Source organism: Hippopotamus amphibius, chromosome 6 (genome assembly GCF_030028045.1).
Source record: "Hippopotamus amphibius kiboko isolate mHipAmp2 chromosome 6, mHipAmp2.hap2, whole genome shotgun sequence".
NCBI classification, from domain to species: Eukaryota; Metazoa; Chordata; class Mammalia; order Artiodactyla; family Hippopotamidae; genus Hippopotamus; species Hippopotamus amphibius.
The window spans coordinates 54,443,328-54,464,074 of NC_080191.1; the positions used below are offsets into that span (position 1 = coordinate 54,443,328).

The 20,747-nt window shown below is 43.9% G+C and overlaps 1 protein-coding gene across 3 annotated transcripts in view; it reads left to right on the plus strand.

The window, feature by feature from the left end:
- Window positions 1-20,747, plus strand: part of PLEKHG1 (pleckstrin homology and RhoGEF domain containing G1) — a 239,976-nt gene that overhangs the window by 209,206 nt on the left and 10,023 nt on the right. For all 3 annotated transcript variants that reach the window (XM_057738124.1, XM_057738122.1, XM_057738123.1), the window contains 8 exons: window positions 1,949-2,131; window positions 2,223-2,318; window positions 2,502-2,588; window positions 9,122-9,155; window positions 11,598-11,693; window positions 13,306-13,344; window positions 15,544-15,566; window positions 19,104-20,724. In XM_057738124.1, coding sequence (XP_057594107.1) covers window positions 1,949-2,131; window positions 2,223-2,318; window positions 2,502-2,588; window positions 9,122-9,155; window positions 11,598-11,693; window positions 13,306-13,344; window positions 15,544-15,566; window positions 19,104-20,724 — 2,179 coding nt within the window. The remainder of the gene's footprint in view (window positions 1-1,948; window positions 2,132-2,222; window positions 2,319-2,501; window positions 2,589-9,121; window positions 9,156-11,597; window positions 11,694-13,305; window positions 13,345-15,543; window positions 15,567-19,103; window positions 20,725-20,747) is intronic.

The window sequence follows — 20,747 nt, forward strand, 5'->3', positions numbered from 1 at the left end:
CCCCTTCCTTGACCCAAGTTAAAAATTTGAGTCTCCCAAGCCCTTATTTTATATTAAATACCAATAAGTAATTCTTGTTGAAAGCAACTTTCTCCAAACTGTTTAAAGGGGTTTAAAGCCTCTATTCCTCTCTCACTAATTCATGCAAAATCACAAGGTGGTAAACGTGGTGCTGGGGCAGGGGACTCGGAAGAAGGAGAGCTAAGCCTGGAACCAGGTCCTTGGCAGTTTCACTGGGGAGGAGACTTCACCAGTGCCCTTTAGATTCCTCACTTTTAAAACAAGACACATCTGCTAAGGTCCCTTCCGTTGTCAACATTTTGAGCCCTAAATTCCTGGGAACTTTGGTTAGATGTTAAGTCAGCAGTCACATCCTGGGCACCTCAAAATTGCACTATTTATTTTATATTTTTTTAATTTATTTACTTAATTTGTTTATTGGCTGCTTTGGGTCTTCGTTGCTGCACATGGGCTTTCTCTAGTGGTGAGCAGGGGAGCTGCTCTTCATTGTGGTGCACGGGCTCCTCATTGCAGTGGCCTCTCTTGTTGCAGAGCATGGGCTCTAGGCAATTGGGCTTCAGTAGTTGTGGCACATGGGCTCAATAGTTGTGGCTCACAAGCTCTAGAGTGCAGGCTCAATAGTTGTGGCATATGGGCTTAGTTGCTCCGTGGCATGTGGGACCTTCCCAGAGCAGCGCTCGAACCCGTGTCCCCTGCATTGGCAGGTAGATTCTTAACCACTGCGCCACCTAGGAAGTCCCAAGATGCACTATTTAAAAAGAAAAAGTCACGTGGGCTCAGAGGCTAGTCCTAGGCTCCTGGTTGTCCCTGGAGTAAAAGCAAAGCCTAGTGTGACTCCATGCTACGCAGAGCACCTACATCCAATTAGGGGGCAGGGGTGGGGGAGAAGCTACGTTTTTCAGCCCATACATCTGAACAAAACTCTAGGTTTCATCTATAGGCAGCCAGAGTGTGGTACAATGCAGTTGACTATGAGAAATCAAAGGAAGACGACATTCTAATCTTCCGGGCCATATCTGCTTTGTGTAGCAGTAAGAAAGGTTTGAATGCTTCATCGTTCAAGTGTTTTGTGGACATAATGTCAGACATGTCTGTTAGATATTCAGAAATGGCTGAATATCTGGTTTTTCATAGCTTATGAGTCTGTCTGGCAGTTTGAAGACACCGCTAAATCAGGCTTACCCCCATTTCTATCCATTTCTACCTTCAACAAATGATGTTTTGGGTGATTTTGTGGGATGCTTAATTAAGTGCTGTTTGTGAATGTTTTCATTTTTCCAAAATAGCAAAGTCAGCTTCCTTTAAAAACGTTGATAGGGACATACAATAAATCCCAAAGAAACTTCAAAGTCGTGTTATCCATTTATATTTATCAAATTCCATTAAAGACACAGTGGTGAAGAAACATTCATTTCCTTTCTCCAAATGAAGGGGATTAACATCAGGAAATTTCTGAGAAGATGTATCTTGTGTGATCTTTCTCGGGATTTCATTTTGAGTTACTTGCATGTGGTGTGACTTCAGTTTCTGGAAGGAGGTTTTTCAAGTCAGTAGCTCTGAAGGTTTTTGTCCGGGGAATAGAGGACGAGCACATCATGAGAATGACCTCTGAGAAGGCCACACACCAGCAGCCTCTTTACTTGGCTTTTGAAAGACAACTCCACTGCTTTATCAAGGGATGGCAAGAAGTAACTGTCAACTTGTAAATTAACAATTTGATTCGTTTCAGTTAACCCTTAAGTGACACCAGCCATAAATGTAGATTTATGTCATGGACCTTAGACACCATCAGACACCACGAAGGGCCCTTAGACCCCATTGCAGATATTTAGACACCATTCTTGAGGCTCAACAAACGCGCCCCTGTGTCCTCGCCACCTTGCCTTCCCACCTCCTGTTTGATCACAGGGAACGTTCACTTTTTCAGGAGATACAGAGTTTGCTCACCAACTGGAAAGGGCCAGACCTGACCAGCTACGGGGAGCTAGTGCTCGAGGGGACCTTCCGCCTCCAGCGGGCCAAGAATGAGCGGACACTCTTCCTCTTCGACAAGCTGCTTCTCATCACCAAGAAGAGAGATGACACGTTTACATACAAAGCTCACATCCTGGTAGGTCCGAACAGGGGTCCTGGGCGAGGACTGGGGGTTCTGGTTCTGCTCCCTTGCGAGCCTGCCTCCCCGTCTCTGCTTGCCCCTCCAGTGCGGCAACCTCATGCTGGTGGAAGTGATCCCAAAGGAGCCCCTCAGCTTCAGCGTCTTCCACTACAAGAACCCCAAGCTGCAGCACACAGTTCAGGTACCAGCACCCCCGCACCTCCCCGCGAGGCTCACCCTTGTGCACGATGAGTGCCACGTGCCAGGGGACCTTTCTCACGCTTTCTGGTCATCCCGTGTGTGTCGCATCTGGTCCAAGGGTTCTAGGAGTATCTGTGTCTTGTGAGTGGTGGGTTGCATGACTGCCCACGTCTCTTCCTGGCAGGCAAAGTCGCAGCAAGACAAACGCCTGTGGATTCTGCACCTGAAAAGGCTGATCCTGGAAAATCACGCAGCGAAGATTCCAGCTAAGGTAAGGGCAACAAACAGTAAAATGGAAAGGAATTCAAGTTCCAGGGAGACAGGCTGGAATAAATGTGCACCTTCAAAATTAGCACAGTTGATGTCATACAGAGTGAAGTACGTCAGAAAGAGAAAAGCAAATATCGTATATTAACACATATATGTGGAATCTAGAAAAATGGTACAGATCAACCGGTTTGCAAGGCAGAAGCACAGACACAGATGTAGAGAACCAACATACGGACCCCAAGGGGGAAAGCGGGGGGGTGGGGGTGGGGTGAAGAATTGGGACATATATGTGCCAATATGTACAAAATAGATCACTAATAAAAAAATAAATTGGGCATAATTCTGTGTCTTAAAAAATTGACAGTCGAGAGAGAGGCTACATAAGGGATCAACTGAACCAACCATTTATACTGAAAAGAGTCACATGTAGGGAAATTCTGTGGAGATTTTTGGGGGTTTTTTTGTTGTTGTTGTTCCTTTTGAAGCTTGAAAGAAGAAAAATAAGGAAAGGACTGTAAGAAAATTTCTAGAGAACAAGTAGAAAATAAAGGGACTTATGAGAATTCTTCAGAGGTGTGCTAAGTACCTAGGGTGAATAAAGCTGGCTCAGGTTCTGTGGGAAGCAAGACCGAGACTCGCCCGTGAAGCAGTTTGCAGACAAGGGAGCTACTCACAAAAATGATGAAATGTTTGCTAAATGTGATGAATTAATTAATAGAGGTGTAAACCAAGTATTGTGGAAGAGTAAAGTGTTCTATTTTACAGCTGAGTGAAGAAAGGAAGGAAAATGCCTTTTACCTCAGCCTTGAAGGATGAGGAATCTTTTTATTAGATGGGGAAAAGAAAAAGGAAGACCAGGCTGAGAGGACAGCATAAACAAAAATAGGTGTGAACAGAAGCCCTGTGTTCCCAGCACACAGACTGTGCTCAAATGGAAAGGTCGAGTCCTCAAGAGATGGAGCAGGAGGTGAGATTAGAGAAGCGGAAAGCAGCCAGCTGACCTTTGAAGTGCTTTGAACACACACATTGAGGAGCCTGGATTATCGTGGTGGGGAACTACTGAAGGTTTTGGAGGAAGGGGGTGGTGTGGTCTGCCCTGTGTTCTGAGAGTGTAACTTTGGGACAGTGTGATGGATAAGCTGGTGGAGTGTGACTAGCGAGAAGAATTAGTAGGCTTCCGTAGTGGTCTAGAAAAGAGATGAGGAGCACCGCCAGGGAGCGTAAGAGAGGGAGGAGAGTCGGAGCCCATCGCAGAGGCGGAGGGAACAGGATTTTGCCCACCAAGTGCAGGAGAAGAGGGAGAAATAAGACTCGAGGATAAATCAGGAGTTGGGCCAATAGGATGGTGTTGGGAGTTCCAAGACAGGCTGCCAAGGGAAGGAACCGGTTGGATGGACCTGAGAGGGAGGAGCAGTGACACATGTGCAGAGGTGCAGAGGTGAGTCAGCTGCAGGGAGAGAGGCAGGTCTGTCCACACAGCCAGTCACCTGTGTTCTGAGAGTGTAACTTTGGGACAGATTTGATAGGAGGGCCCATACAGACATGTAAAGGAAAGACGGACCCGTGGGAGTCCCAGCATCTGAGTGGCCAGCAAGGGTTGGGGGATTGGGAGAAGAACGGAAGGAAGAGAGGCCAAGTGAGGCAGTAAGAAAACCAAAGGATCGAGGCGGGGGGAGTCAAGGAAGGGAGGGAATACGGGGATATGTGTATAAAAACAGATGATTGAACTTGGTGTACCCCCAAAAAAAATAAATAAATTTAAAAAATTAAAAAAAAAAAGAAAAAAGAAAACCAAAGGAGAAAAATATGATAACAAAGGAACCTCACTGAGAAAGAGTGGAGTAACTGTCGCAAGGGCTGCAGAGACGAAAACAGATTCAAACAGAAAAGTAGACATTAGATTTGGCAACTAGGAGATAAGGGAGAGAGGGCATTGGGCTGAAGAGAAGGGGAAAAATGAGAAACAGACCAGGTGTGGCCTTCTTTTTTAAACAAAGTTCAAAAGAGACAGACGGTGGTAGTTTGAGGAGAGGTAAGATCTAAGCGAGATGCTTTGCCTTCTTGAAGAAGGTCATGGACGCATCGGCAGAGGGGCGAGGGAAGGGAACAGGAGACAGTAAAGACCAGAGACAGGACACCCCTGGGAATGTAACTCCAGGGAGATGGCAGAATAGGATCATCGTTAATCCCCAGATTTCAGGGGGCCATGTACTGTAAATATAGCCTCATAAAAACATTAGATTGTAAATTTAATGATGGAAGCTCAAAACTTCTTATTTACTGAAAAAGTAGGCAAGAACTGCTAATGCACGCCGCCATACGTAACAGTGTGGCTTTTTCAAACTTTTAAAGGATGGAAGAAATCTCATTGGTCTTAGGAACCAAAAAATTGATGCAGCTCCAAATAAAAGTAATAAATCTATTCACTTCTTCTACACTAATTACACTATTTGTATTAACTTTACCAGCAGGTATAGGGGTTAGTCTTGGGAAGGGTCAGAAACATCTTCCCTGAGCTGGGGGAGAAGAAAAATGAGAGAGGATAAACTTTGAGGCAGACTTGAGGCAACTTGAAGGGTTCACCTTCATTGAAGTCGGTGGTGATGGCACCTACTGGGTGAGTGAAGCAAAGTTGGGGCTGTGTGTGCGCGGGGACGTGCAGAGGTTCCGAACACGTGCTAGAGAACACAGGCTAGCGAGTCGGTGGGGATGACGACAGTGATCTGTGAAAGGATCCTAGACCCCCACTGAAGACCCCCCATTCATCACACCATGAATCAGCGTGATGATTCAGCAACTTGGAAGCTAGTGTGAGGAGCCCTGGTGCATGTGGGTTCCCCAAGGCTGAGGATCCCCAGAGCGATGAGGGGGAAGGCTAACTGGGCAAGGGAAGGCAAAGTGCCAGCCGGCTTCCGATCGGTAGGGACCAAACATGATTTCCAGGCTGAGTGGAGCGTGAAGCCAACCAGGAAAATAGGCACAGGTCGAAGGATAAGTCAGAGAACTGGTTCAGCAAGAGTTAAGGTGGAGAGATGAGAATACAGAGATCTGTAGTTGAAGAAGGGATTTTTGGAATCCCACCTGAAAGTGAGGGCACCTCTGGGTGAGGCTAAGGCTCTGGGGGCGGCTGTGATTGTGCGTTGCTATTCTGGAGTGGAGGGAAAGGTTATGATACCCTAAAGGATACAGATATCCATGCATCTGGGCAAATGGTCCATGCTGGGGCGGGGAGGATGAAGTGGAGCCGTAAATGGGATGATGCCTATGAGAGTAGAACTTGGTGGAAAATAAGGAGATCTGAGATTTCTGAGAAAGGAAGTCTATTTGCTCTTTGCATAGTTTTTGAAAAGTATTGGGAGCTTGTTCTCAGGTGCTGTCACCAGTGATTCTGTGCCCAGGAAATGAATGTGCATAGGGGTGTGCTTTGACTTCAGCATGAGTCTCATCTCATCAGGGTGTTCCAAGGTGTCAGGTAACTCATGCAGAGAGCCGATTGCATTTTCTTCATGGTTAGTCATTTGTTCGCTGACCTCGTGCCTTAGACTGTCCTGCTGAGCAATGGCTGGGTGTCTTTGATGTGCTCCACCTCATGTTTACCTGTCCCTGGGAAAATCAAAACTGCAGAGGGATTCTGAAAGGCAGGTTTTGGCCATTACAAAATGAAACTATCTTACAGATCTTCCTCTTTCTCCCACACAAGGCGTGTGCATTCCCTTTATGTTTTATAATGGTTAATAGAGTCACAGTAAAATTGTGCTTTTTTGTCTGAGTTCCTGATCTTTAAGAATGTAAACATTCTATTTTATTTTATTTTATTTTAGCTACAACTTCTTGAACACACAGTCATTGTGCTGAGTACTTTATATTCCTATTCCACCCTTAGCAAAACACCATATAAAAAAGGTCTGTTCCAGGGCTTCCTAGGTGGTGCAGTGGTTGAGAATCCGCCTGCCAATGCAGAGGACACGGATTTGATCCCTGCTCCAGGAAGATCCCACATGCCACGGAGCAACTAAGCCCGTGCGCCAAAAAAAAAAAAAAAAAAAAAAAAAAAAAAAGGTCTATTCCCCCCATTCTAGAGAAATGAAAACAGAGGCTCAGAGACAGTAAGTAAATAGCCCAAGTTTATAGAAACAGTACCTGACCGAGCCCAGATTCAAACTCAGGTCTGTCTGGCTCCAAAGAACATCTTGACCACATTGTTCCCAGGGAAAATGAAAACACACTTATTTAATGTACTTTATCCACTGTAAGGTTACAATAATTTTCTGTTTTGTTTAAGCAGGATTAATTACTAAGTTGAACTTTTCACTTTTCTCAAGATTATTTCTTAAATTATTTTCAATATATATTTAGTTTTCAATATATATTTACTCCTATTAAATAAAATAATTGCATAATGGGAACAAACATTAAAAAAAAAAAATGTACCACCTCTACTTGTTAACACAGTAGTTAACACAGTAGAGGTTAGTTTCCTCCTAACCCCCTTCTGGTCCTTTAATTCAGTGATAGTCCCTGGCTGACCCCTAGTGGAAAATGTGGGAATAGTACATTTTCTAAATGAAAGGTCAAGACAAGAACAAAAGTTCCTAAAGTCAAGTTTATAGATACCAAGAAACTTCCTGGAAATTAGCCATATGGTCCCTTTGTGTACATGGTATATAAACTTTCTTTCATCCAGGTTAATTGGGACTAAGGTGCTGGTAGAGACTGTTGCATTTTATACATTCACATGGTTCTGTAAATGCACTTTGCAGAAATTGAGCTAACATTTGTGTCTGAAATTAACTTCAACCAGTAACCTCAAACTCTGAATGTATGATAAAAATATCAGTTATAAAAATCTAAGCATTTTTCTCAAAATTAAGGTGACTGCATCAAGATTTTTTTTTTTTTGCCACGTAGCCTAGCCACTTTTACTGTGATATCAAATAGTGTGACAAAGTATCAGTAAAATTATTTTTAAAGTTATTTTTAGCATAATGTTTGTAGGTTCGGTTACACTACCTTGGAAAATGAAAATGACATTAAAAAGGCAGGAAAGCCTACCTGACTTTTTTCTTCTTTGAATCCTCAGGCAAAATGATTCATGTTAAGGCCATTAACTTATCTTTTTATAGTTCCCTAAACATTGATAACATATGGCAACAATTACAGCAAAAAGAAGCCTCAAAGCGATAAACTTCAGAAGCTCCAGGTTGAGGTGGGGAGGAGTATGCGTGTAGGCGAAGCAAGAGCCAAGGTTATCAGGGCCATCCCCTGCGGGAGTAGATGGTAACTAACTTATGTTGAGTGCCTGTCATTTGGTCCTGGTAGCAACTTGGAAAGGTCAGTCCTATCTTACCATCTTAAGGGTGAGGAAACATATGCGGAAATGTGAGAGCACCTACCTAGTTAAGTGCTAGAGCCAGGTTCACAAACCATGTCCTCCAGGGCCCTTCCCCATCACTGCAGCTCTTTCTCCCTCTCTGGGAGATTCTAGGGCACACAAAAGTGACGGTAGGCGCAGGGATGCTGCAGGGAGCTGGGAAAGTTAGCTGATGATGATTGAATAATATTTGAAAGGAGAGAAACAGAAGAACAGTCCAGCAACTATATTTTGCATTCAGTTCAAGAGTTACAATGCCCCAATGACATGGGGAGGGCTGGTGGTATAGATCCTAAGCCCTATCCGTTGAGCCTTTGTGTTGAGGTCTGAGCACGGGTTGGAAAAGAATTTCCAGACACAAGGCAGAATGTAAGGAAGATAGAGTTTATTAGAAAGAAGGGATGCTGTAAAGACAGTGGGACAACTTCCTGGCAGACCAGGGAGAGCTGACCCTCTGGTGGGCTTGCATCTAACTTTTATAACCCCAAGACAAGGAAAATTCCTGCTAAGAAAATGGCATTAATCGACTGGTCAGTGTGCCAAAGGCAAAGGTGACATTAGGTGATAGGCTAGGGTCCTATATGGTGAATACCTTCCCTAATATGGGGTCGAGTTATCAGCTAGCCCAAGTCATGAGTCAAAGATTGCTGTGAGGGTCGGGTTAACTCCGGAATTTGGTTGCTATGAGGGTCGGGTTAACTCTGGAATCTTGTCTTGTGGCTTTGGCATAGGGCGCCACACTTTGGTTCCATAGATCAGGGCTGGATTCAATAGAGCAGGGTTGGGTAGCAGGAATTTAGATTTTATGATAAGCTGCTCAGCCAGGTTCTGGAGCCTTTAGTGAAAGTTTTTCTCTCTCTCTTATTTTCCCTTCCTCCTCCAACTGCCTCCCTTTGTCTCTTTCCTCCTCCCTTCCTCCCTTCTTTCTTTCTAGGTTGGGGCCGTAAGCTTAGCTCTGGGGCACCACTGGTGTACCCACACAAGGACGCTCATCCCTTTGAATCCCTTGAACTATGTGTTAATACCTAAAAGAAATGAGGTGTTTTTTCTAAGCTTTCAAAAACTACTCATTCAGGCGGGATAAGACCTGCATTAGGATTGGTAGTTTAAAGAAGAAGCAAAAAAAGGTCATTGCAATTATAGCTACACCTTCTTTCTTTCAGGCCAAGCAAGCAATACTTGAAATGGATGCCATTCGTAAGTTTTGTTTTCTACACAGTTTGAAATCTCGTTGTCTACTTGTATCTATCACATTTTCCATCTTCAATTTTATAGAGAATGTCAATTGTGAGAAAGTAGTCGCTCTCTATTCACTGTTTTAACACACAGAGCCAGCCGGCAGTGTACCCTCTTCCTAACCCACTGAATTGTTTCTTCACTGATTTCTCCTGGTTCATCTGTGAACCGTCCCCTCCCCACACCCCCACACCCCCTCCCCCACCACAGCTCGTCACGTCTCTGCATCAGCTCACAATGTAAGATACGCTTCTAGGGTCACGTCTTACCTCACCTACACCACCACCAAAAAGGAAGGTCCCACAACGCATTTCCCACCTCACCCCATTGGCGGAAGATCTATGTTGATTATCTGCAAGGATCACGCTGACTAGATAAGTATTGGTTTTCCTGATGCAGCTCACAGTTTAAAAGTACAACTGCCCCTCCTATGTGATTGTGTTTCTAGACTTCTCATAGCAGGCAGAGAATAAATGTAAGTGAGGTCTTTCCTATAAAATAAGACCTGTTCAAAGCACTTAGCACATTCTTCTTACCTCTCAGATTACATAGAATTTTAAAAGAAGGAATAGCTTTAAAGACTTACAGCCAGGTCTGACAGACACTTTTACTTAAAACTTTCTAAATAAGTTACTTATGAGGAATCTTTCCCCGGATGCAAACACTGACTGATCACTTACTCCACCCTACCCTACGCTACCCCACCCCACCCCACCCCCCCAGCCTGCTGGCTGTTAATTCTCGGGTCGGGGGAAGAAAGAAACATTACTGAAGTAGAAAAATGAGCACCACCACTGTCACTGAGATTCCCCATTGCATGTCCATCAGATCCCGAGAAATCATGCGAGGTGGTCCCCACCAGAGAGCTAGGCTGGGGCTCCCTGCCCTGTGTTCTCTGAATCCATTTATTTTATTAAGTGGAAATCTCTCTAAGATTTTTTTTTTATTGAGGTATAGTTGATTTACAGTTTTATGTAAGTTCCAGGTATACAACGATTTTTAAAGATTATACTCTGTAGTTATTATAAAATATTGGCTATATTCCCTGTGCTGTACAATATCTCTCTTATTGATTTTATAAATACGTATATATGTGTATAATACATATGAGTATTCTGACGAGAGCACAAGGTCATCGATGGGCATGTAAGAGTTAGGAGAAAAGGTGGAGGAAGATGAGGAACCAGAGAGGTCGGCTGTTCAACATGACTAGCTACATTTGACGACGTTGTTTGCTTATTCCCAAGCCCTGGGCTAGCTCGTAGACACCATTAAGATTCCCTGAACACAGAATGATATCAAGCCTCTAACCGGTGCCTTGTGCCTCTCTGCCAGGCCAGGCTTAGGCCAGAGCAGCTCAGCCTAGGAAAATAACCTTACTGCCCTACCCTAACTTTGGTCTCAGCTGCCTGTGAACAGAAGTAGGCCAGTCCGTTGGACCAAATGACCTCATTGAGATAACGTTGCCTCTGACAGTGGAGAAGTGTATCTGTTCTTTACAATCCTCAAAACTTTCTCGCACTTCAGACAGCTTTGGAGAGCCTTAACCCCAATCTGAAGAACACCAGTCTACGTCTACATCCTAAAATTGTTTACCTTCAGGCTTTAGGGTGCAGATGGCCATTGAATATGCTTCCGTACTTTGGGATTAGACCAGATTTTCTTAATCCAAAATTTGTGTACCCCTTAGATGAAATAAAATGAAAATCCCTTTCCTGAGAAGAGAACCTAAACCACTTATCAAATGTTTGAGGAGCCATGTCTAGAAAAACATGGAGAGTCACTGCCCTGGAGGACAGCTTCCACGGGGGCAGGATGGGCTTGGTACCCTCCACCGCCATGCCAGGCACAATGCCTCACAAAATTGCTACCTAGATGGAATTCTTCAGGTGGTTTTACCTCGACAGGGCCTCTGTTGTGGCCCCCCACTGCAGTCTGTCATGGACTTTGGTAGCAAGTTCAGCTGCAGGGATTTTTATGTTCGTGGAATTGTCTGACCTCTGTGGGTCTTAGAGTTGCAGGTGAGTCTGCGTGGGAGTAGGAAGGTATCACACCTTACACATTTGAACTAACTTTCTAGGAAGGGGAAAGCCAAGATTGTGGCTCTTTCAGCCAGAGAGTGAAAAAAAGAGAGTACAGAGAAAGAGTGCCTGTGTGTGCCTGGTGGGTGCTGGGTGGGGGTGGGAGAGGGGATGTGGTTTAACTTCCTAACACACTCCTGCAGGTCTCACAGTACACACAAAGTCTTGAGATGCACATTCAACACCAGTTATGGAAGGAGGGGTTCTATCACGCCTGAGGCAAAAGAGTAAATCCAGAGGTATCCCAAACAAGTCCCGTCCACTTTCTGAGACGTTATGGAACCCTTCATTCTTATAGATGCCTGTGGTTTTCACTCTACAGATTACCCAGGCTTCTGTTACAGTCCGGAGGGGGAGACGAAAGCGTTTTGTGGCCCTAAAGACGGTTCTGCTCCATATCGGCTGAGAAGAAAATCTGGTAAATAGGATGTGGTAATCAAAATAATTATCGGGTTTTAGTCGTGAAAGTCCCTTTCAGTCTGACAAAAAGATGTTTTCTTTCTGGTTTTTGAGCACCCTGCCAGTTTGAATACATTTGAGGCTGCCTCCAGGTGGGGCTCTCAAGCTTTGGTTCTAAAACTCTTTCTACTTAACTCTCTATTTTCCAGTGACTATAAAACATGTCAATCAACTCAGTTAGCTTTGTATAGATTTTACCATTGGCGTGCAGGTACTTAAATTCTATTGACTATCACTAGTGAAAAATTGTATCCTGTAAGTAACACATACCAAAGATTATTCAAACCTAGAATTTTAACACACATTTGCTAAACCAGACTTCATGTTGTATTCCCTTAGTCCTCAGATGTTTTTTTTTTTTCATTTATGTCAGCATTAATGAGTATCTACCTAATTTCCTGCATTGTGGTAAGAACTGGGAATATAAGAATAATATACAAGATTCCTGCTTGCAAGGAGTTTATAGTCTAGTGGGGGAGTCAAAAAAGGTTGAAGAAATACCAGTTCATACAATGGAGCTGTGGTAGAGGTTGAATGGAAGGAAGAGTGGGGAGACAGAGAGGTGAACCCTCTAGGTGGGAGAGAGAAGGCTACACAGAGCAGAGGACCAGTACCCCCGATGGAATCTGAGGGCTGAGGAGGCTGATGGTTGGGAATAGCACATGCAAAGGCCCTGAGACTTGAGGCAGTGTACTTTAGGTCAGACAGCTATTGCCAGGTGTTTGGCCTGGCTGCAGGGTGGGCCGGAGGTGGAGGTGGGCATGGTCAAGTGTAAAGAGATGTGTCTGGAGAGATGGCAAACTAGGGCCTGATCATGGAAGGCCGAGTAGACCAGGCAGAGGGTTTGAACTTGATCTTGCAAGCTGTGGAAGGATTTTAAGCAATGAAATATTTGCCTTTTAAAAAGAGAATTCTGGCTCAATGTGGAAAATGAAGTAGGTAGGGAGACGGGATGGGAGGCTGTTCCTCTAGTCCGAGTGAGAGATGGCAAAGGGTTGGAATAAGACAGTGGAGACCGGGGTGGAGCGCTCCTGGAATCCCACAAGACTGTGCGGATGAAAACAGGAGAAACTTAAAATGATGGCCTGGTCGCTAACTAGGGAAGGTAACGTGAATGACGACCAAGGTAAGAAATGCAGATGGAGGAGCAGATGTGGGGGAGACTGGCGACCTGAGACTGGGACATGTTGAGTTTGCTGGGTCTGTAGGCACATTGGGGACATGTCAGGAAGACAGTTGGCATCTGAGGTCTGGGGCTTGGGATAGGGCTCTCGCAGAAGACTATAAAATTGAACATTATCTGCTTGTAGGTGGTAGTTAAAGCTAAGAACATGGTGCTACTAGTTGGTAGGGTTGGTTTTCAGTTAGGTGATTCCAGATTGCACAGCTTAGTGTTTATCCTACAGTTTTGACAGAGTGAATGTCTTGTTAAGTATCTCTAAGCAATCAGGATTTAGGTGAATTTGATAGAAAATTTCTAGAGCTCTATTCATTTGCCCACAAGCTAATAACTCACTTATAAAGAATTGATTTGGTTTTGCAAATGATTCTGGCCTTATTTTTTCTCTCAGAACCTTCTTCAAGATCACATAAAGTTTTGAAAACCAGTGGTAAGTCCTAAAATAACTTTTTTTTCCCATTCTTGTTATTATCTACTAAGTCAAACCATACACAGAAAAATAAACACCAGATGAATTACAGATTAACAGATTTAATTAACTTCTATAAGTAATCGTGCCCCATTATAAAATGTAAAGCTAAATGACATAAAATGTTTGCAACATGGATAATAAGCATAAAGAGATTAATGCCGGAACTTCCCTGGTGGCACGGTGGTTAAGAATCTGCCTGCCAATACAGGGAACACGGGTTCAATCCCTGGTCCGGGAAGATCCCACATGCCACGGAACAGCTAAGCCCGTGCGCCACAACTACTGAGCCTGCACTCTAGAGCCTGCAAGCCCACAGCTACTGAAGCCCACACGCCTAGAGCCCATGCTCTGCAACAAGAGAAGCCACCACAATGAGAAGCCCATGCACCGCAACAAAGAGTAGCCCCTGCTCTCTGCAACTAGAGAAAGCCCTCACGCAGCAACAAAGACCCAACGCAGCCAAAAATAAATAAACTTATGTATTTGTTAAAAGAAGAGATTAATGTGTGTGAATGCTGACGTAAGACATCTTAGACATTAAAAAAAAAAAAAGTACTCTTTTTTTAAAGGGAGAATATAATTGGACAGTTTCACAGAAGAAACACAAGCTGCCAATAAAATTTACAAATGGTCACCCATATTAGTAATCAGAAAAAAATCATACATTTAAATGAGATAGAGGGGAGAACGCTGTGGGCTTCGCCAAAAGAAAAGAAAAATAGGCACTCTGAAACTATTGATATATAAATTCCTGCATCCTTTTTGAAGAAAATTTGTTAATGCCCATTTAAATTTAAAATGTGCATCTGCCCTTGAACCAAGAATTTCAAGTTTTTCACTTGTAGAAATTTCACAATGTACACTTCCTGTGTAGAAGTACCCAGGCAGCGTGCACAGAGGAGTATGTGTGTTCTTTGCAGTGTTTGTAACAGGACACCACATAAGATGCCCGTCTAGTGGGAAATAGTTTAAAAAGTTGTAGTAAATCCTGGAATAATACATGGAATATTCTGCAGCTATCAAAAAGAATCAAGTACATATCTGTCTGCTGATAAGAGTGTCCACATATATTTAGCAGGAACTGCAATTTTGCATATTGCACCTTTACTTTAAAAACAAACAACAACAACAAAAAAAAAACCTGTGCTTTGTTGTGGGATGGGGGTAGTGGGCATGGGAGCTGGAAAGATGAACATGGAACTTTTGAGTGTGGCTGCCTCTAGGGTAGAATTTGTGGAGAGGGTTCAATCACCTTTTATTTATTTACTTTTTAAAGATTGATTGATTGGCTGCGTTGGGTCTTCGTTGCTGGGCATGGGCTTTCTCTAGTTGTGGCGAGCAGGGGCTACTCTTCATTGTGGTGCATAGCCTTCTCATTGCGGTGGCTTCTCTTGCTGCAGAACATGGGCTCTAGGTGCATGGGCTTCGGTAGTTGCGGCACATGGGCTCAGTAGTTGTGGCTCACGGGCTTAGTTGCTGCTCGGCACGTGGGATCTTCCCGGACCAGGGATCGAACCCTTGTCCCCTGCACTGGCAGGCAGATTCTTAATCACTGCGCCACCAGGGAAGTCCCAATCACTTTTTATTTTAAATGCTTCTGTAATTAAACAGTGTTTAAAGATTAGACACACATGATCAGGGTATCCTAAGGGTATCTATGAGGATGTGGCTGGTACATCGCTCCCCCACAATTCCTCTTGCACCCTCCTTAGCACAGCGCCAAAGTGATCCTGTCAATAACTACAGTATCTTTCAATGAAAGCCAATATAATATTTAAAAATTAACAGTAGCATAATCTTACGTTTAAGTGAGTTTCATGGCTTAGGGCATGTGGATTTTTTTTTTCAGGTAATATATATTTGCGTCGGGGGAGGCTTTTGAAACTGTTACTATGAATTGTTGCATTGCTCTCAGGGATTAAGGAAGGCACTCATTACTTAGATGTATGTAAGGTTGTTTTACATATAGTGCAAGATCTATACTTGGATAACTGAGAGACATTTTCTAAAAATTAAGTCTAAAGAGCCCAGAGGAATCTTGGGCTTCAATTATTAACAATAAGTTTAAAAGTTCTATAAAAGATGAGTGCTTACCTATGTATGAGATACATTTTTAATCCTCAAACTTAAAAAATAAAAAAACTCTTATTTTTTCAGAAACAGCACAAGACATCCAAAAGGTAAGTACTACTACATTTCTTATTTTGAAATGTTTACTTTAGGCACCCTTTATACCTACCCTTTCCTTATATATCTCATCTCCAGCTTATCTTCCAAGTGTAAACAATTATTTTACATGTTGAAATAGATTTAAGTTAGGGCTTGTTCTTATCAACTCTCCCTCCACCTCACTGTCCCCAGCTTCATCTCTCAGAACCAAGACAATGATTTCTTCATCCTTCTGCCCCACGTCTCTACTCAGAAGCTATTACCTTAGGGTGTAACACCCATACAAGCTAATGTGGTCCACCCCACATTGCCCTATGCCTCTGTGCATATAAGACCGAGGCTCTTGCATCCTGAGTACTTGCTCCCTTTTCAAAGCATCAGCCTTCAATCACAAAGATCCCCTTCTAAGAATATGGTCCTGCTGCTGATATAAGAGGTGTGATCATATGTGGTATAATGAAACTTCACTATATCAAATTTTGATTTTCCTTCATCTAATAAAAGGTTAGGAGAGGAGGAATAAAAATGGTATGTTCTATTGGAAGACGTATATTCAAATTTATTACCTATGAACAATAAATATTGTATCCTGACCTGAGTAAACCATGTCCAATATGCCTACTGACTGATTAGCTTAATTAACCATTCTTAGAGAGCTGATCCTGTCCTCTTGTTCCATGTTCTGTATCTGCAACGATGTGGCTGTGAAAATCTCTCCCCAGGATTCCACTTACTCCACTCCTGGGCACGGTGCTAAAGTGACCCTGTTAATAAATAATATATCTTTCAGTTGAGATGTTTAAATGTCTAAAAATCAAAATCAACACGGTCTTATCTTTAAGTGATTTGCTTAAAATTAGAGCATGTGGATTTTTTTCAGGTAGTACATATTTCTGCTTGGAAGCTTTTGAAATTTATTAACACGAACTGGTTCATTGTCCTGAAATATAGCATGAGATTTTGATTTTTTTAAAAGTACACCTTGTTTTCATAAACAAACACTGGGAAGGTGCCAAACTGTGATCACTGAGCAAGCCTGGTTTAGTGCCAGGTGGAGGAATCACTCTATTAGTCCTGGAGATTCAATCTCAAGAGCTTCTCAGGAACTTTCTACAATAGCGATCAAGTCTCTGTATGGGGACTAGCTAAACTTTATAAAATCTGAAGACAAGAAAGGAATAAAGCACCAATGTACTTTTTTCCTCAGTGGTAAAATTCCATCTCCTGACAAAAATGAATTATACTAAATGCAGGGAGAGATGATAGAGATTAACATTTCCCCCAGAATATACATTCTAAAGCTGTGTGTGTGTGTGTGTGTGGAGAGAGAGAGAGAGAGAGAGAGAGATGGAGGGAAGGAGAGAGGGAGAGAGATTTAGCTCAATATAAGCTGTGGATTAAGACATGAACTCAAATCCATTTCTGCCGTTTATAAGCTGTATGACTGTAAGCAAGTTGTTAAAAATTACCAACACTTAGTTTCCTAATTTATGAAAGAGTTATAAAGACTAAATGTGATATGTTTTTTAATGTGCTTAGTACAGTGTTTGGCACAAAGCAAGTGCCGCATATATTATAGCTGTTATCATATTATTAAATAACCATAATGCTGAGAATGTGGGAAAATATTCATCTTGAGGGCTCTGCACTACTTGCTTCTGTGCTGTGTCCAATCTGTATAGTGATTATTTCTAAACCTAAGAGCTTCTTCAGTTCTCCTGATGATTTATTTGATGTAAAATTTCAGCTTCCAAAATACTGCTAACTTCACTTCAAGTGTGGTTACCTTTCGAGACTTCCCTGGCCGTCCAATGGTTAGGACTCTGCGCTTCCACTGCAGGGGGCATGGGTCAATCCCTGGCAGGTAACTAAGATACCACAAGCCAGGAAGCGTGGCCAAGCAAAAAAAAAAAAAAAAAGAAGTGTAGTTACCTTAAAAATATACTTTGATACTAACAATTCGGGTTTCCTAATTTTCTAAAATGTCTGGAAATTTTTCTGGAATGAAAGATTTTAAGAAGGTATTACCTCTGGCTGTTCACAAAATTGTTTTGTTACACTTCCATAGTGTTTTGTCATGATTTAACTAGCTGATACTAACTTGTTTTATTTTATAAAATGTAGTTACTGGGTGCCTATATTTTATCAACATTATACTGGTGCAATCTAAGAGGAAAGGGGAGAAATATTAAAGGGTAAATGAAAACAAACAAAGAAAAAAACCCAGCAGAGCCATAAATATACTACATTATATGTATTTGTGTGTGTACATATATCTGTATGTGTGCATATTCATTGATTCCTAGTCCTCAAATGGTCCACAGTTTTACGATTTGAAAAAAGTGAAAAGATTAAATGACTTCTTAGACCTTTTTAGTTTTAAATTTTTAATAGAAAAATAACATTCAGGATGAATTTTATTCTTGCCCTCCCTGATAGACAGGCAGGTAGGGAGACAGACAGACATATTAATAGGTGGATATTCCAAGGTAATATGTATCCCAGTTTCATTGATCAGTGATGAAGAATTCTTGCTAATTTGACATTTCCAATAGATTAATATCGTGTTTTGACCAGAAAATATGTCCCTGGTACTAATTAGTTTGAACCTATCTTAACCCTTTCAGCTCTTTGACGCCAATCCCCATACCCACGGGGGGCATCGGAGGGCAATGCATTCATTCCCTACCTGCACAATTGAGCTGCATCAGGAGAGTTTCCAAGTTGTAAGAGACCCATTGTGTTCTATGATTAAAAATCATTAATGTCACTCATATTTTACTTCCTAACAGGCATCTAAATATTACTTAAGTGTATTTTGAAAGAAAGTAAACATTTCATTAGCTCAATAGTGGATTAAATTCCTGCAACAAAGGCTCTTTTGCTTAGAATCTGTAAACCAAGGCAGTGCTGATCGGGTTCTTGCAGGTCTGCAGATTTAAAGGAAAACCCTTGGGGGTGCAGCCAGATCACTGACAGGGGTGTTTCTGGTCCACTGGAAGCCACGATAAGACTGCTAAGAATCAAGCCCCAAACAGAAACCAGATACCGTGGCCCTCGACACCTATATATATTCATTTAATGTTATTTGCCAAGGACACATCGCAATTATTTGAAGTTGCTAAGAGTTCTCTGTGTTTAGCTGACTCCCTGCAGTGCGGTAAGGTATTTGGAGTCAAACCTGGGTTCGCATGCTAGCTTTTCCACTGACTAGGGAGAGCAAGTTACTGAATCCTAAAAGCTTAGATTTCCTTACTCTGAAACTGGCACCATCATATCTAATTCAAAGACTGATTGTGAACATTAAGTTTGGAGAGTGCCTTCAAATGGCCTAGGCTATTTCTAAGTAAATATCGGTTCCTGTCCTTTCTGCCCCCTTTTCAAAAAATCTGCTTTTCAACTCAGTTAAAATCAAATCATGTTTACTGATCATTTTCTTTAAAAAGATCACAGTCTAGTGGGAGAGGCAGTGTGTAAGTACAGGAGAACATCCTAAGTTCTGTGTCCTGCGTGCTGCAATTCAATCCCTACGTTTCTATCCTCCTCAGGTTTCCAGAGGGGAAGGGTCTCCCCAGCTGACTTCAGCAGGGCCCTCTCCCGCCCAGAGGAGCAGTCCGCCGAGCAGTTCTGCCATCATCAACGCACTGCGTGGGGGCAGGGCCGTCAGAAACATCTGGACCGACCACCAGATCCGGCAAGCCTTGTTTCCCGGTCGAAGGTCCCCGCAGGAGAACGAGGAGGATGAGGATGATTATCAGCTGTTCCTGCCATCCTTCTCCTCTTCAGATCTGAACTCTGCCCGACTGTGTGAAGATGGCACGTCCAGTCGACCTTGCAGTTGGCACATGGGACAGATGGAGTCTGCGGAGACCCCCAGCTCTGGCCACAGGGTTGTGCGGCGGGCCAGCAGTGCTGGCGAGAGCAACACGTGTCCCCCCGACATAAGAAATAGGGACGGTGACAGCTCTCAGTACAGCTCCGGAAGGGAACTGCAGAATGACCCTAAAACAGGGGGGCGGGACGGGATGACTCCCTTCGGGTCCTCTATAGAGTTGACTATTGATGACATAGACCATGTCTATGATAACATAAGTTATGAGGACTTGAAACTGATGGTTGCTAAACGGGAGGAGGCTGAAGCCCCTCCCCCCAAATCAGCCAGGGACTCTGCTCGCCCCAAGAGCACCCCAGAGCTGGCCTTCTCAAAGAGGCCAGCTGGCCCCGAGAAGAGCCCTCTGCACTCCAAAAGAGATGGAGCACCGCCAGGCCGGGAGGCCTGGAACCAAAGCACACATGAACTCCAGGTGGTGGAAGAGAATGTCTACGACACCATCCGGCTCCCAGATGCGCCCTCCCAGGACTTCAAGCGCAGCAGCCTAAAGCGTCCCAAGAGGAGCACCTTCCTGGGCCTGGAGGCCGACCTCGGGTGCTGTGACAGTCTGCGGGCCTCTGTTTCCCAGGACAGCCTCCAGTTCAGCGAGGACGAGCTGCCCTACCCGCCGGGACCCTCTGATAGTGATTATCTGAGTTTGCTCTATAACTCCTTCGGCTGCAACTTGCCCATAGCCGATCGGTCCATCTCTGATAAACTGTCTGAAGAAGTAGATGAAATCTGGAGTGACCTGGAAAATTACATCAAGAAAAACGAAGTCAAAGCCAGAGACCGGCTCCTGGCGGCGTTTCCTGTTAGCAAAGACGATGTGCAGGAGCGGCCTCTGGCGGGCAGTGCGCCGGAGCGGGGCGCGCGCTCTTCGCTCTCCCTGCCCGCGGGCCGGGCTCTCCAGGTGCCGCCCAGAGACAGGCCGGGGCCGGGCTCCTGCACGCTGGACCCAGCCCCAGCCTCCAAAGACAGCTCCTGCCTGAGTCTCCACCGGCTGTCTCTGGCCAGTGACCTGCCACCCACGGAGAGTCCCTACGACGTGGCCGGCGGCAGCCTGTCCCCTGTGGACCTGGAAAATCCTGACCCCAGCATGGACAGCGCAGACAAGACCAGGAACAGGGTTTTCCTGATGGCCAGGCAGTACAGTCAGAAGATCAAGAAGGCAAATCAGCTGTTAAAGGTGAAAAGTCCAGAACTGGAGCAGCCGCCCGGCAACCAAGTGCAGAAGCCAGTGCCCAAGGACCTGGCGGCCATCCTAGAAGAAAAGAAGCAGGGCGGGCTCGCCATCGGTATGTCTCCCGAGCTGCCCTTC